This window comes from Strigops habroptila, chromosome 6 (genome assembly GCF_004027225.2).
Source record: "Strigops habroptila isolate Jane chromosome 6, bStrHab1.2.pri, whole genome shotgun sequence".
Taxonomy (NCBI): domain Eukaryota; kingdom Metazoa; phylum Chordata; class Aves; order Psittaciformes; family Psittacidae; genus Strigops; species Strigops habroptila.
The window spans coordinates 64,999,709-65,017,387 of NC_044282.2; the positions used below are offsets into that span (position 1 = coordinate 64,999,709).

The window sequence follows — 17,679 nt, forward strand, 5'->3', positions numbered from 1 at the left end:
CCACACAGATAGACATCACCCCCGAAAACAGCATTCCTGTGTACAACCTCCCTACCTCAGCATGGAGGGAGCAGTAAAAGCGCAATGGCTCAAAACGGGCACTGTGTGGACACTGCCCATCATTTGGCACTTCCCTTGCAGGGAGATGGCAGGAGGTGGCTCTGCCATAATACAACCTCCTGTTAATTCTTGAAGGCAGTTTGAAGATGACAAGAAAGAGTTCCCGACGTCCCATCCGAAACAGCGCTTGCATCCCAGACCCCATCAGGTTATTCCAGTGTTGGAATTCGAAGCTCAGCTTCACTGCCAAGAATGCTGCTTAGGCAAGTGTCTTCAAGGAGGTTATGAGGTGCCTTACTCAGTAGCAGCTCCCAGGGGCTGTGTGTATGTGCCTTGGTTTCTGGGTGGCTGCAAGCTTTCTATGGGCTCTCCTTGCTCTCCGAACAGCACTTGTTGGAGGCACCAAAAAATATGAAAGATTTTTCTTTTCAGGGGAGCCACAGCAGTAAAGCCTTGAGGAGCATCAGCAGCTGAAGGTAAGGGGTAAGGCATGGATCTTTTTTCCCTAAAGCTGTGCCTGATGCAGAGGGGTTTCTGCTGGCGCTTGCTCTGGGAACCAAGGGCAGGAAGCTGAATGCAGGCTGGAGAAAAAAATTCCACGTTATGTCTGACCATTTAGACTTCAAGGTTGTTTGGGTAGTTGTACAAGGTGCAGGGTCCTGAGTGCATCAGATAGGTATCTGACATGGGTTTTGTGGTTCGTGATTCGTGCCTCTGTCTGGGAAGAGGTTAACAAGAGCAGAGGTTAACAAGTTCTGCAGACTTACCTAGTTTCTTCTTACAAAAATACTCTTAAAAAGAACTATTTGCAAACCTCTCTGGTCACACTAAAGACATGGTGGTGTCGTGTGGGAAGCCTGTGATGTGACATCAAGCTTGTAGAGGTGTTTAAAGTTAATCAAAGGCTGAGGAGCAATAATGACTAGAACCCTCTTCTGTCATCTGCATCTTTTCTGATGTTGCATCCCAGCAATAAAAGACGCTGTAGTAATTGGACAAGAGTTGATTTTCACAGCGCAGGAAGAAGGCTGTCCGGGAGCAGGGGAAGCCAGGATTGCAATGCTGCTGCCTATGGTAATGAGCACCTAGTCATCCAGAGAAGGAAAACATGAATATCCTGACAGGAGAGCATCCACTTGTGCCCTGGAGAGTTCAGATCGTGGGGCTTTGTATGGTAATGATGTGGTCCTGCTCCAGCAGGCAAAGGGAGGAGCAGTATGGGAAGGCACACCCTGTAACTGAAAAGCCACGAAGGCATCTTGGACCTGCAGGTATAGCAGGATGGAGGCAGTGGTTTGCTTGGTCTCCTCAGGTCTGAGGCAGAACGGAGAATCCGTTTAGCTTCCTGGAGTGGGAAGTACAGAAAAACCTCTTCCCTGTGCTGCTGTATCGCTTCCAGGAGACTACGCTTTTTCTCCTGGGGATTATTCTCAAGGGCATGATGAAGGTGGGAGAAGATGAAAGTGGAAGAGGAATAACGAAGGAGCAATGCCATGGGGAATTACTTTAAATACCTGTTTTTTCAGGCAGAGACTGCCTGATTCCAGGCTGCAGGAATGGCTACGTGGAAGGACATGGCTGTTAGGATCCATAGGTACTGCTCCCTTTCACTGGAAGTGCCTTGTTTCCCTTGGCTAGCATCACATAAAACCTTTCTGGCTGATAGGTATTTAGGGGAGTGTTAACATAATAAAACAACCATTTGGTAGCTGTAAGGCACCAGTGGCTTCAGCATCTCAAATTGCCGTAACTCAGATCAGTCTCCAGTCCAGAAACAACAGAGCAGTTGCAATTCACGTTTTCCAAAGGGTCTTGTTTGTAGCGAGGTTGGTGACCAGGGTGTTTGAGGCTTAATTTTGCTTATCTAAGGCCGGGTGCTGCTACATGGAGATTCTTTCAACCAACCTACATAGTATGCTCAAGATTATCAAATCCCAGAATAACATAGGCCTCTGGAGATCACCCTGCTCAAAGGAGCAAGAGCAGGCTGGGTCGCAACAGCATGGCCTTCAAGGCTACCTCCATCCTGCCTCTAGCCCTTCTTGGAAGACAGAACTGAACATGAACGTCAAATCCTGTCCCTACCAAATATTGTGGATGGCATGCTCACTTCTTGTTTGATGCACCCCTCTTGCTTGAAGAGCTGTACTCGACCAAGCCATACACATGGTGAGAACAGCTGCAGTTTATCCTTGCTCCTCTGGTAACTACTTATGCTGTCCCACCTTCGTCTTCAGTGGTGGGCTCCTCTGGCAAGCGCTGAACCCAAACCAGCTTGGCAAAACTGCATAGTCTGCATTTGTCCTACCTGCAAGCTGAGACTGCTGCAGCAGCCCTTGCCCATCACCACCAAGGGTCTGCAGGACCCATGTTCCCTGTGCTAGCATAAAACTACCAGCACTGCTGGGGTCACACAGGTGGCCCCTGTGGTAACATGGTCTTGCCTTTGAGTCACCTGTTGCATGCTGTAGGGCTAATGCTTTCCTTTAAAAACCAAATCTTGTTTAACTGCTCGAGTGTTGTTTGGCTGTGTGACAGCCTTGCTGCTCTGGCAGGTGACTGGGAACATTTTGTGGCACGATCTTTACAGTTTCAGGGAGGAGAAGCTTCCTCATAGCTGAGAGCAGCAGCAAGCACGGAAGACACACGTTATGATGCACCTAGAGAAGATAGGGTCTGTGTCAGACACGTCCCCACTGAGGCCTCCATGGCCATTTGCACTGGGGATAGGCCACTTCTGGCTCCAGCCTTTTGCCAACTAACTGGAGAAGGGGGCAAAGCAAAGCCTGCTGTGGGCAGCTGCAGAGATCTTCCTGCAGAATTGACTGTGCAAGAAGGGCTGGGTTTTGGGTGTGCTCCCCTTGCGTGGCACTGAGCCCGGTATTGTGAGGGCTTCCTCTGAAGCAACATGAGGGAAGTAGTGGTGGAGGGACACCAGCCCTGGGGAGCAGGAGGGTGAAAGTGGGACGTTGGGATTGGGCTGTCCATCAAATGCTGGCATTGATGCAGCAGGCTGGTGGTGGTGTCCAGGTGTAGAGCTGCTGCTGACGTCACATTTGGATTGGATTTGGGATGGGTTGAACTGAAGCGAGAGTTCGGTCCAGCCAGAAGAAGCTGCTTTGCTTTGTTGGGTGCTGGTTCCTGCATTGGTACGCGACTGATGGAAGACTTCTGAATTTCCACACACCATTAAGTGTGTGGGGACAGAATGGCATTGAAAATGTATTCCCAGAAGTGCAAAGATAGCGTTGCGTGGATGGCTTTTCTACTCTGAAACAAACTGGTGTGCACAACAGGCCTCCCCTTACCCAGCAAGTCATTTCCCTTTGCGGCCCATTGGAGCTGCTGCTTCCCTTCCCTCGGTCCTGCAACAAACTGAGCAGCTCAACAAGGATGGAGGTGCCCAAGTAGCTCTGCAGTGTGTGGAGAAATCGGGGCACCTACACTGTGGTTGCAGAGGTCACACTTTGACACACCAGCTTTTAGCAATGGTGACTGCTCAGCTGCAGTAACTTTTTGGAACCAAAGGATGCTTTAACCACTCCCTTGTGTAAGTCCTTAATGATGCGACAGCAAAGCTTTCTTCTTTGTATCACTCTCATTATACAGCCTGTATGTTTGTGCTTGTGGATTTTATTGTGCTAGTCGAAAGCTTTCAGACGAACTTCTCAGTTTATGAATTCAATTGCTTAAATGAGGGCAAGGAGCATCTTACATGCAGCTCGGGGAAGGAGTAGACAACTGCTGGATAACCCAGCTGCAAACCCAGGAATCCTACCAATGCCTCCAGACCGTCGCTGCTGCTATATTTTACTTGACTCTGTATCCTGAGGCCACCAAAGACATCAGAAGGCTGTTGAGGACATCCTTTTGAGTATGGAAATTTCCTGCCAGCAGGACCATGGCGCAGTGAACTCTGTCACCTGCTCCCCAGCCTTTCCCCATCCTCCACCCAGAGAGAAAGCGCAGGGGCCCACGGGAGGCTGCAGAGGTGGGGCTGGCGCGTGTTGTTCTCCAGTGCTTTGGGACTGGTAGAACAGCTCTTGGAGCACGATTTTACTTGGCACAGGTTGGTTTTGTAATGAAAGAAATAAATAAGTGCCATCCTGCTCTGCTGGGAGGTTGAAGCATTTCCTTTCTACTTTTTTTTTTTTTTTTGTAATGATCTATTTGTACCGAGGCCAAACATTGAATGCTCCAGCCTCAAAAATAAAAGTTTCAACAAGAACTGTAATTGGGAGGAGGCTACAACACAGGCACTCTTGTGCCTTCATCCATGCTGCTGTGAGACAGCTTTTATTTTATTTTATTTTATATTTTATTTTATTTTATTTTATCGTCTTTTATTGTATTATTTTATATTTTCATATTTTTCCTTTAAAGTGGAACTGAAGGAGTGCATTGGTGCTGCTGACTCATCAGGTTTGGAGACAGGCTCGCCCTATGTATGTACTCTATACGCACCCCCACTGACACCCAACCGCCTGGGGCACCAGACCAGGACAGGAGGTAATAACCCCACAGAGATGGGGTGTAGCTGATAGATTTGGAGGAAGAGGTGGGGTCTCAAAACCCACACTGAGGTCTTCTCTTCTCCTGCCCTGGTGAGCTTCCTGCATGCTGGAAGTGTGCGAGCGCCTGAGCCAGCGCGGAAGAGGGAGGAGGACATAGGACTGGAGGCTGGCGGTGGGGGAAGGGATGGTCCACCTTTTTTGGCAGCACCTTACAATCAGCTTAAAGCGATCATGAAACCATAGGGTAGTATTTCACCCCTCTTTACTGTGGTCTCACGCTTGAAAGCGTCAATACGAGCGCTGGCTAGCTTGTGTAAGATGAACATAGATGGAGAACAATAAGTTCTTTCTTAGGTCCCATCCAACAGGCATCAGATAATAATAATTTTCAAGTTTTATGCACTGCGCTCAGCTCAAAGGCGCAGACGAAGCCGCGCTCTAGCAGTGCATTGCTCTATAGGAGCATTTCTACCAATTTCAGCGAGAGCCCTGCAGGCAGACAGCTTGCAGGGACAGGCTCGGGGAGTTTCAGGAAGCTGCAAAATAGAGTAAATAATAATAAGCAGAAATAAAAAAATAAATCAGAAATGGGTTACCTGCGCTGAAGGAACTGCTCTCAAATTTCCTGCAAGAAAGAAAGATCACCATGTTATTTACATTCCAGGTAACTCGCTGAAAAACCCAAACAGACAAGGGTATGGTATTAGGTAACTCTTTCACTTTTATGATAGGATGCAGCTATTTTATATCCTGTTATTGAATGGATGAATTACAATTTTTAATACATTGTTTATACAGGTCCACACATGTGGGATATGAATATTCCCTCAAACACTACACCAAGTTAAAGCAAAAGTGATTTTTGTGGATAGGGCAGTGTGGAGACACGAGGCCAGCAATGGATCGGGGTTCCCGCATCATCCCAGCTCAGTGAGGAGCTGTTGCAGGAGTGGGATGCACACAGCGAGACTGCAGCACACCTCTCGACCTGCAGCAGGGTAGGTGTGGGGTGGTGGAGCTGCCTGCTTGAGTGCTCCCGGGAGGGCTTTGCAGCCCATGTGCTGTCAGGTTGCTGTTGGAGGTGCTTGAGGATGAGGCTTCGTGTTACAGCTTGAGCCGAATTAACAGCTGCCAACATCAAAAAGAAGTCCTGCTGCAGGCAATGTGCTTCTGCCCCTCACTTGGTGCTGTCTGTGGTGTTCTCAGGTCCCCAGGCAAAGCAGTTTTGTTCAGGGGATGGACAAAAGCCGACAGGAAAGAAAACAATCTTTTTTTGGTTGGATTAACATGGTGGCGGCCCCCTGCGTGATCCCATGAATGTGCGTGAAAGAAGGTGGTAAGGGGGAAGGCAGGACCTTCCCGTTTCAATGGTGGCAAGTTGCTAGTTCACTGTAAGGTGGAAGAGCACCTGTAGCTGGTTTGTTTGAAACTATCTATTTCAGTTGTGGCTATAGGATCTGCAGTTATGCCTTGACTTTCCGTGTCAGTGTGCCTGGAGACTGGCTCAGTTCCCACATACCTGCCAGTACAGTGACGAGACACCTGGACAAGGCAGAAGATAAAAATCCTCATCTCACCTCTTATGCAAATACTCTTACATATACCTGCCTGGCTGACTTCACAGGACAACTTTTTAACCACGACTTTCTCTTGCTGGACTACTCCTCTATTATACTGTTGCACTACTTTGCTACAGTGGAGATAGATACCAAACTCTGTCAAAGCAAGACAGCCATGTCTGTTTACTCCAGAACCCTTTGCAGAAGTAGTGTAAAACACTGCTCCGCAAGCCATGTAACTGGTGATGCTCCGCTGCTGGCCGTTGCACACTGAATAACAGAGCAACAGCGACCAAAACTAATAAACATTTTCCCTGTCTTTGTCAAAACATGAATTGCATTGCACGATAAGGAGATTCCAATGATCAGTTGATATATTCTATGTTTTGAGAGCTGGCAGCTGAGTCCTTATGCCTCTCCCTGCTAGGTACACACAAACCAAACTCACGCTGCAATATCACTGCCTTATTTTAATTCCTAGATCCAAATTCTTTCTCGAGATATCAATCACCATTATTTCTAGCTTCATCCCCTTGTGCATATTTGAAAGAAACTTGTTTGCTTACCTTCCTGGCTGCTGGAAAACGCTTTCCCCATCAGGGAGGTGGCGCGGCCATCCACTCCAGGCTTACGCTCGGTGTCCTCTGCCTGTCTGTGGCTGGTGGGTCTTTGAAAACAAAACACAAGTGGTAGAAGGGAGGGAGCAAGGGCTGAAGAGTCAGGGAGACACTGCATAGCAGAGCAAAGCTGTTTTGTTTGTTTTCTATCTTTTCAAGTACACAGCAGCCTGTGTAATTCCCTGGCTACAAACTGTAGCTCTTTTTTATCAGATGCCAGCACGCTTGTTGACTGAGTGTCACTAGGATCACTCATTTGGCCATGCAGTCGCTCTAGCACCATCCTGTCATTCAAAGACACAGTGTAAAGCTGTTGTTTTTTGGAGGAATTAAAGTTTTGTTAAATAGGACAGGCTGGGGATGTGCAACACACGTAGCGGGTGCCTGGCACTGCAGCAGGCAGTGGATCCTAGGTGGATGCTGGGAGAGGAGGAAGTCAGACCCAAAAGGCAGCACTAATTTTCTGTGATTTTTCAGTTAAACCCTGTCCCCACACTACTTCCATCACTGACATCCAAGTTGCAAAGGAGCTGCAGGGAGGAAAACACCAGGTATGTGTTACAGAAAATGCACATGGGGGGGTTTTTCTTTTTTTTTTTTTTTGTATTTGTTTTTGTTTTTGCTAGTCTTGATTTCTTCACTCATCATTAATCTCTGCTTACGTAGGCGTGTGGAAAGGCAATCCATTCCCAAGGCAGTGGAACTGGAAATCCGGAGGCCATCTTGTCCTATTTTGGCCTGCAGACTCACTGCTCGTCCTGCCATCTGCAAACTGCCAGGTGCCTGGCAAAGTCCAAGGGAGGGTTGCCTTCAGCAAGAATGAGTCAAACAGAGAAAATAAACTAAACCTCTCCTACCAGGCCAGCTGGGAACCCCTCAGGGGGGGATTCTTCTCATTTGGGTGGCTTTTCCTCCTCGCATGGACGTAGTCATGTTCAACTCAAGTAGTGTTTTACTCAAGGGTGGCTTTCAGATATGACAGTAGTGCAGTTGTGAGAATGAAAATGTGAACGCTTTTGCGCAGCATGCAATTTGTTATATGACCAAGCATAAAATCTCACTTGGCTTTGATAATACAAATAATACATTCCAGGCATAAAAAGCCCATTATTACTGATGACAACATAAATAATTAAAGAAAAATCTCAGATTCTCCCTGTGCCTTTGTCTTCATACAACCAGTCAGGCGATAGCTATGCAAGCAGCTGGACATCTGTAAAGCAACTAAAAGCAACTCTCCTCATCAGCTTTCCTGAAAACATTTTTAAGCTGCAGTAATGCAACTCTTCCATCAAGCTAAGCTTTATTGGTTCAGCAAAAGAAACTAAGAAACTTCATTGGAGACCAGATTATGATGGTTGCAAAATCTGAGGGATCCTTCTGCTCTTCGACCCCATTATCTCCTCTGTAGTGTCTTGATCAGCTTTCTTACACACAGCCTCGGATTCTGCCGAGAACTGCAAATTGCTTTTTTGGCTGCCAAATTGCCATAACCCTTCTATTTTTATGTTTTAAAAGAGCTTAAACCTCTCCATCCTCTTTGGATGTGTCTTTAAAATTGACCAGTACTGGGAGGATTTCATGTATATCCGAAGGCTTAGAAGAAGATGTTACCTCTACCAAGCTTCTAGTTTTACAGTCAACAGACATGAAAAGCCCAGCAGGGATAAAAGGAACTTAACCAGTTCTGTCTAATGCATATAAATCTACCTAAGAGCTCAAGGCACTGGAAGTACTCAATGCCCCACATTTATCTCAGTCTAAGATACAAAAATGGGTCTTCAGCTCACATGCCACATGTCTCATTTTGATGCCAAGTTAATATGAATTAAGAGACTGAGATGAATAAACAAGGTCAGTCTGGGCTGGGCCAAGTTGAATCAATGTAAAATAATTGTCAGTATTTTCTGTCAGCAGTGCTGGTTTATCTTGGCTCGGGATTCTCGGCGCTATAGATTATAAAATGTTTTCAGTGGAACAGTTGGCAGACATTTTATTGATTTTGCTTTGTTTTGTGAATGCTGGAAAAATTTCCATTAAGTATACATGCTGCTCATGTGATGAAGCCAAATTGCTTTTCCAAACTTCTCTTTCTTCAAGTGTGCTATCGTGTTAATATGTTAGCAATCTAATTTAATCAAGAGGACCTTTGTCTGGAATCAAGAGGCCACAGAGCACACCTTGATGCATCTCAAGTACTTATGGGTTAATAAGAGTTAATTTTGTATTTTCAAGGTGCTGTACACACACTGACTAACTAATTTGCCCAACACCCCTTTGAAGGTGGTAACGTATTATCTTAGTTTTACAGACGTAGAAATTGAGAGTGCAGCATTGCACAGAGCCACACATATTTGCCTGCTGTTGCCTTCTGGATGTACGTGAAGCTCCTGTTGCCTTCACCAGGGCTGGGCAATGGCAAAGAATGAGAAGGGAGGGTGCAGCGACCAGGCAGGATTAGCACTGCTGAGCTGCTGGATTCCACTTCTGTGATGAATTTCCTACACCACATCGCCTCTTAATAGAGTTACTTTGGAACTGAAAATTGCTAGGACAGACAGAGCAGCTTGTAGGATTACACCTGGACCTAAGGCAGACTGTATTTCTCAGCCTATATTCCTGCTATTTTAAGATCAGGTTTGCTTTGTGGTTAAAGAATACTTCTGTAAATAATAACTAATGTTGGAACAATACAAGAGGTGTCATAATGGTGATGAATGCTTATTTCGTTTAATTGCATGCAACAGTGGAGTAAGTAAGAAATCTGCTTAATGGGTTTTTTACATAACATACAAAAAGGGATGCAGTGGGATAAGTCTAATTCTCTCTCTGTTTACGCTGATTTAATAACCAACATATACAGATACGAAAGACTGTCATGCAGCTTTCTCTTAACGCTTCCTGAGGTTTGATCAATCATGCTACTGAATCAAAATATACAAACATGCTTCTGAGCTTAAATAAAAGCCTTGCATAAAAGTAGAAAAGTATGTATTTTAAGCAAGTACATAAGCAACAGGAAAGTTTTATGATAAAAAAACACTGTGATGATAGATACTTTTGCCTTCTATCCTAATAACTTGTATTAAAAGCAGAGATATTCCAATTAAAATAGCAGTAGTTCTGGCTTCGGGGATGGAGACATGGTAGATGGAAAAAGCTAAATAAAAGCCTCCAACCCAGCTTCACATACCTCCTGACACTACCAACAAATGAAAGATATTTAAACTCACAATGCATTATAGTAAAGAGACTGGATGACGCACTGACTGCAGTTACCAATGCCAATGGCTGAGGAGTGAGTGCACACATATAGCTCTGTGCTGATTCTTATGTGCCAAACTCTGGCACGGTCACAGGCACTAACTGGTTGACTCATCCAGAAATAAGCTGTCCCTCAGTGAGTCAATGAGTTCCTGTAACGCCTTGCTGAGAGGATCGGTATGCTACCTTGGTCCTCTGAACAACAACATCCGTACCTTCTGAAAATATTTTCCTCATTTACAAGCAGCAAAAGGGTTATACTGATCAGAATGTTTCCATAAGTAGGTAACAAGAATAATAAGAGGACAAGAACTGCTAGACTATAACATATCTGGCACGTGGAAGAAAGAATAGTAATGGTCAATGGCAAATATAAGCCAGAGATGAGAGCTTTGCCTTGTAAAATTATTTACTGGACTGTGTATTGTGCATTGGTGGTATTTAACTGTCCTGTTCATGTTAAAGTGAAAGAAATCATGCAGCAGATAAAATGCCTCTATCTGGAGTGTTGTTCTGCAATCTTTATTGCCCGTAACTTACTCTGTGTGTGTACGCATGGTTTGGGAAGTTGACTACTGTTCTCTGCTGACAGTCACACTATTGCTACCTTCATGAAGTGTCATGGAGTTAAGCCAATTTTCTCTGTAAAACATAACGTTAGTCTCAGACTACATTCTCTCCTTTCTGACTGCCAAGGCAAGAAGAGAAGCCAGACTTCACCTAGAATAAAATCTCAAAGAAATAAATCCCTGAGACTATTTTATGAATTATTATTTTGGTTCTAGCCTTTTCTGCCCCTTTTCTGCCCCTGTCTCTGTCCCAGGCTATGAGCTTTCCTTGTTAGGCAAAGGAGATGATGGCAGGAAGAGTTAATGGAAGTGATTTGTTAATCATGCAGCCTGAAAACTAGGCTTCTGTTACACATATGCAGATGCCAGGGTCCCTGAAGGGCATCAGCAACAAGATTTATTAAGTTAGTTAACAGTAATGTCTTCTGCTAGTCTTCACAGGGCCCTTGCCCAGGGCTTCTGCTTAGGTGTAATTCATGAGATATGTCTCACCTGTCCCAAAAAAAAATTCTGTCAAAGCTGAAATACAGGAAACAAAGAAGTCTAGGAATGTGCTAGAGATGAGCTTCCAAAAACCTGGGTGAGATACAGATTTGGGACAGTATCTGGGTCTGGCAGGGCTGCTAGTGTTAGAAATGCGGTCATGTAGGTCAATTGATTTCACGGGTTTGGTGGTACAAAGATGTAAAGCCAAGGCAGACAACGAAAGATGCTGGAAAAGAAGAAAGAACAGCTGTCGAGTGCACTTGCTGAATATCTCTACAGTCCTGTTGTGATGTCTTACATTGATTAGGGGAACCACTACTAACCAGAAGACAGCAGAGCCTGTGAGTACTTGAATTCATGCAAGCCAAGTGCACGAATGGTGCTACTAGCTTTGTGTGACTTACAATTAACTTGTACGGATGAGGTTGTGGGTTTTTATAGCAAGATTAATGACACTGAACACTGATCTCTACTGGCAAAGAACAGATTTATTCTAGGTTGGAAGGGAGCTCTGGAGGTAATCTGGCACAATGCTCTTCTCAAAGCAGATTCAACTGTTCAGTTAGATCCAGCTTCAAGATGGATCTGCGACCCAGGAGGGACTTGTGCCAGATAACAACAGAAATGAATCACCATCACTGGTGAGCATCCAGAAGGTCAGAAAGAGAGCAGCAGTACCTTCCCTCACGTTAAACTTGGTGCAATGCTCAGGATCCCAGATATGAGCTGACTCTTGTCACATCACCAGAAAGGACATTTGCTGTAGGAAGTCATGGTATGCCAACACACAGGGGATGATGCAAACAAAAGCTAAAGACTAAGCTTGCATGCCAGATTACAGATCAAGTCCTCAGAGACAATACCTCAAGGATTTAAATGATGCTGAGGAGGTAAATCAACAAGTCGTCTACAGTAATACATACAAAGCATGGCTGAAGTGATATGGCCAAGACCGGAGGCTGTATTGTGTATGCGGTTAGGGAACAGAGAATAAAATCTATTATTATTTACAGAGTAGTAAATCTATTACAAAAATGGAATTTTCTTTTGTTTTTTCTTGAGGGGAAAGACTTCAGAAGTAAATAGGAAATGATTCAGGATGTACATTTATCTCACTGGTGAGCTGCATACATAAACACCGAAGACCAGCATTAAACAGCATGTGAAATGGAGAAAGTCAATAATGAAACGAAAGATGACCAAGCTAACGAATGACAAAGGGCCTTCACAAGAGTAAGAATGTGTCCTGATTATTGATTTTGAAACTGCAGGTGGTAGTTGGAGGCTGGAAAGAAGTGGACAGTAGAAATGTCAGATATGAATTTGTGATGTGGGAAATCAGTTAGAATAATAATGTTGCTGCACACCACTAAGATGCCCAGCTGCAAGCACTATACAGCTGCAATTTCATAAACTTCACTGCGTTTTAGTAAGGCATTCTTCTTGCCATTTTTTGAGTGAATTCACTGAGGCAGGAGAAAGCAAATATGATTTAATTTGGGGTTCACATGTTGGATCAATTTCCTCCAGTGCTGTGTAACCACCTATCCATTATAAACTATGTCCTCTGCTGATGTCTCAGATTAGGCAGCTGAATCTCTGGTAATTTGTGAGAGCATCTTGGCCAGAGAGATGATGCAACTGCCCAAAGAATGTCCCTATTTATGTAGGCTCCTAACATTCAGAACCTTCCTTTCTTTATACGGATTTCTTCACATGAAGAAGTTTGCTGCAGATGTGGAATGGGATGTAATTACAGAAAACAGTGAAACTGGAGGCAAAACACAAGCCACAGTTACTTGTGCTTGTAACTGTATGCGGGTTTTCTTTAAGCACAGAGAAGAGGTTGTTGGAGTCACCTGTGCCTCAGCAGGTGACCTTCCCAGCCAGTTGGTGTTGCCACAGGGAGTGCCTTTAAAACTCAGATCGTGTTGGCAGGCTCTAAGCTGCTGCGGCCAGCTAGGGGAACCATGAGAAGTTTTCTCTCACAGCTCTGCAAGAGGCAACCAAAACCTCAGTCCTCTCCTGAGGGAGGTCAGCTGTAAGCACTGGGTGTCAGCAGGAGGAGGAGATGGTCGCATGGGTGAGGAGCTTGCTTTACATTCACCAACCTGGCAAGAGGCAAACTAAAGCCTGAGGAAATCCCAGCAGTTTTAGCAGCTCTGGCTATTGCAAGGAGCCACTTGTGAGGCCCAACAACTTTTGGTGACCCACTTGGGCAGGCGCGGGCGAACGTGGTCAAGCCGGGGAGCCTGGGAGTAGGAGTAAAGTTGAACTGTGCAATCTCTCTCCCAAGATGCCTGATGAAGGCAGATGTGGGACTGCCAGAGATGTGTGAGTCATAGCAAGCTGCGAGAGGGAAAAGGTGAGCTGAAGGGAGGATAGCGTGTTTATACCTCAGGATCAGGGCATGCTGGGATTAGCCTCTGCTCTAGTGCGTTGTTAAAGTTGCTCCTTTTATTGGCGCACGTGGAAGTTCTCTGTGGTCAGTACAGTCTCCAGCATGATCTTACTGCCTTTATTATTTACCCATATCAATATGGTGCCATCTCCATCCCGAAAGTTAAGACAGCATAATTGTGTGCTATGCTTTTAAAAGCAAGCGCCATCTCCAAATCCATCAGGTATCTCCAAAAGCTTTAGACAGTGTTCTGCACCCTAAAAGTTGTAGGCTATGTATAAAATAAGTATTTCATTAGTGGTGTGCAGTTGGTATATTAGATATTATATCTAATACTGCAAAACCTCAACCTCTTCATGTGAGAAGAGACAGAAAACTAGGTAATACGAAGATTTTCAGAAGGAGGAAGAAATGTGTTCCTTGCCACGCACGCAGTGTTCAGCAGTTATATACAAATGGTTAGGATGATTTGTCAATGTGGGAGTTCAATCTTGTACTCACACTAGAGTTCCTGAAAATGTTTCTACATACAGTAGGTATAGAAAATAAAAGTAAGTGTATCTATATACTCACTGAGAGCAAATAATCGTTTTTCTATCGAGAATGAATAGAGAAAAATAAGAGAAACAGATGCTTTCTTAATCTTTGCAGAAAAGGTGTTTCATTCTAATTTCCCAGCCATTGCAAGGTGGTGCACTGGTTCACTAGCAATAAAAGCACAGAAAAAAACCCCAGCAGTTGTCAGACCTGTTGTTTCTCTCCAAATAGGTAAGTTCCAGGTTCTAATCAACTTTGGAAGAGGACACTCTGGAAAGATCATCCCAGGGATTTGATCACAGGTTAGTGATGAGCTTACGGAAATCTGTAAAGATCATGTTAGGGTTTTATAAGTTCTGTTTACTGTAGTTGTTAATTTGCTGTTTTTCCATTGCTGTATTCCTCTCTTCTGCACATTCATCAAGGAAGGCTGTATTTGCCCAAATGGTTTAACTGGAAAATGGAGATTGCTTTGTGTCCATGCCATGTCCTTCTGGCCTCCAAGTTTTTCTTAATTCCTGCTTAGTGTCTTAATGTTTTGTTGTTTTTACAGTCATGATGCAGATGACAACTGAGACTGGCAGGAACGTTCAGAATATCAAACTTACACTCCAAAAGTATTTTAGTTAAATGTTCCTCCCTCACACTTTCTGTTTGGATTTTCCTTGGCCTTACAAGACATCTTTGATAGACACACAAGCTGCCCACGTGCCCTTTCTTGTGCTGCTCACCTGTGGGAGCAGCTCTGCGCTGGTGATCTGATGGCCAGACAGGGAGCAGGTGGATTGTGCTCTCCTTCGTGCTCTGAAGATCGGTCAATGAAAGCTTCCCGAGATGGGTCTTCTTCATCTGACTGCCCCAGAAACTCTGTTAAGATGAATCAAGATATGATATCAGGCTTAGTTAATTTAAAAGCACCAATCAAGTTGACAACTTAGATGTCAATAAGGACAAGGGTGTCCTCTCTTGTAACGGATGAAATTGAATGGAAAACCATATGCTTATACAGCTTTCACCCTTGAGTTTTCCCCTTGAAAAGGAGGACAAGTAGCTAATGACCAGCAACAATAACATATCTTAAGAGTCTTTGGAAGGGAGTGAGTGTGTGTTGGCTTCAGTTAGCAAGGAGGAAATGCCTTCTCTAAATTGACAAATACAGAAGGTCTAGCTGGCTGCCAAAGTCTGCTGCATGTGAGTATTTCACTGTTGCCATACGGATTCAAGTCTTATCAACTGGACTGCTCCCCACAAGGCTATGTGTAACTCCTTCCTTTAAAAATAAAGACTTCTCTTAGCTTTGTTTCAAAATAATTTGGTTCACAATCAAGACCTGAAGTCTTCAAGTAGGTGAAGGAAGGGCCTTCAATTCCCAGGTTCCAGCCTGAGCCTTTTGGGGAAGGAAATTGAAAATACCTGAACCACTTAAAAATATAGAAGAGGAAATGCATATTCTAGATGTGAGACTTAAATAAAGAATTTAATCAGCAGAATTTGGATTAAGGAAAAAAACCCCTATTACAGATAAAGACTTTAAAAGATTTTTCTCAAAGTCATAAGACCCTTTTGCTTTTTTTTTTCCTTTTTTAATCCTATTTTTCTCCCCTTGTTCTCTGCCCTCCCAGATCCTGTACAAGCTAATCTCTGCAATACCCATGGCAACACCATGGGCAGTGCAAAGAATATAATGCTCTTGTGAGTGTTGCCATACTGCTAGTTCACATTTTGGCCGGAGACCCAGAATGTTCACCAGCTTAGGAGGGCAAATCTACTTGTAAGTGTTTCTGAACCTCCAAGTCCTAAAAAGCTAACGCCGTCAGGCTGCTGCAGACTGTTTCTACTCTTCATGTACCAAAATATTACTAGCATCTGCGGTGTGAGAAAAGGTGAAGTGTGGCAGCTGATTTGGCTTTCTCAGGTAACTGATATTCTCTGCCTGTGCTGCTGTTTCCCACACATGCAGCAATGTGGGAAATTGCTGAAAACAACCAACTTGGTCAGGAGCAACACACCTCCAAGCATGCATACCACATTACAATAAGTAAAGGAGCCAAACTGGTCTTGGTGCAATTTCTCCTCTACCTTGAATAAAAAATCCAGGGAGAAAAAAAGGAGGTGAGAAAAAGGTGTAGGAACAATGCTCTACATCTAGGAAACTCAACTCCAAGGCAAGTAAAGTAGGTTTCTCTGGAGATCTCTTCTTGGAGCCTGATGGAGAGTGAGCAGCCAAGAGAAGGACAGTAGCAATATGGAAAACTTAAAAAGGAGAAACTGCTTTTGATAGGCATGAAGAACTCTGGGAAAGGGCTTGAACAAAATTCCTACTGATATGTTGTGTGGGCAAAATCCACCACAGCTCTTGTGGGACAAAACTGACAATCTCTGCTTGGGAGCACAGTTCTCGCTGCTATGCTTCCACCTATGAACCAAGTCTTTGGTCCTGAAGAGCCTTCCCCTTCACCTGTTAAGGAGGGAAATGTTTGTTAAACCTTTGAGTTTTCTAAATGTCAAAGTTAAGACATACAGTGTGAGTCAAGCTGGTGTAATATATCTTATTTTCCTCTCTTTTTCTTTCTCCACCTATTCAGTAATATCCAAGGCCTACAGAACTTACCAATTAAATTTACAAACTTTCACCAATATATGATGCCTATGGCTTCTCCTTACACATCACTCCTGAGGCTGACCTAGCTCCAAGGATCAGTGGCATTTCAGAACGTAAAACCCTGAGAGATGCCAAGAGAGGAGCGCATATTGAAAAAAAGAAACAAAATAGGACTGGGGCAGCTTTGTCTTGATCTCTCTCCATCATACTATTAATTTGTACTTTCTTATACCTGCTGAGAACCAGATGTAAATAAATCACAAACTTCTCATATCAATCACTTCAAACTCACGCATGTGCTTTTGGTGGGTCCTAGCAGTTTTGTAACATGGAGTGGGCTACAACTTGGAGGTATCCAGTCCTCATGCAGCATACTTCTGATATATGAATGCTATAGGCAATTATAACCATCGACACTGATTTTGATATTTTGCTCTGTGGACGCAGCACAGCTATACCTTATTAAGTAATACTACTGGATTCATAGGAACTCCATGGAAAACAGACCAGTCTGTCATACACAAGCACATTTGTAGCCAGAACTGGGAGATGAGGGGGGTTCTTAGCCACAGGAGTGCAAATACATTTCTTTGCACTTTCATATCTAAATTAAATATCTGAGACTGACCTCAACTTACAAGGATTGAACCTATTCTAGTCGGGGTATACAACTGCAGTGTTGCAGAAGAATGCTAGATAGGATCAGATGCCAGGAGTGGTTCAAAGCCACAAACCCATCAGATACAAGCTCTAGAGTAAAGAAATAAACATTTTTGTTGTGGGACATTGGACTGTGTTCACTGTGAGAAATGATACAGCAGGAAAAACAAATGTGCAAGGAATACTGTTTAAACAACACAGCCCTTCCCAAACCAGAGGCAACATATCCCACGTTTAATTAAAAAGGGAAGGATTTTGGCAACAGTGTCATAGAGCTGTGAGAGGGTCGTCGTCCTCACATCTGGATGAGGGCTCTGGCCAGGGTTTGATGCTTAATAGAGACTTAACTTTGTGCTAACATTGGAGGTATCACAAGTTGCACCTAATATTTTGTATTCAGGTACTCAGGA

The 17,679-nt window shown here is 44.2% G+C and overlaps 1 protein-coding gene across 5 annotated transcripts in view; it reads right to left on the bottom strand.

The window, feature by feature from the left end:
* The window catches only part of WDPCP (WD repeat containing planar cell polarity effector), a 154,979-nt gene that overhangs the window by 2,040 nt on the left and 135,260 nt on the right, over nucleotides 1-17,679 (bottom strand). For all 5 annotated transcript variants that reach the window (XM_030489182.1, XM_030489184.1, XM_030489186.1 and 2 more), the window contains 3 exons: nucleotides 14,739-14,874; nucleotides 6,700-6,800; nucleotides 5,171-5,199 (listed from right to left, as the gene is read on the bottom strand). In XM_030489182.1, coding sequence (XP_030345042.1) covers nucleotides 5,171-5,199; nucleotides 6,700-6,800; nucleotides 14,739-14,874 — 266 coding nt within the window. The remainder of the gene's footprint in view (nucleotides 1-5,170; nucleotides 5,200-6,699; nucleotides 6,801-14,738; nucleotides 14,875-17,679) is intronic.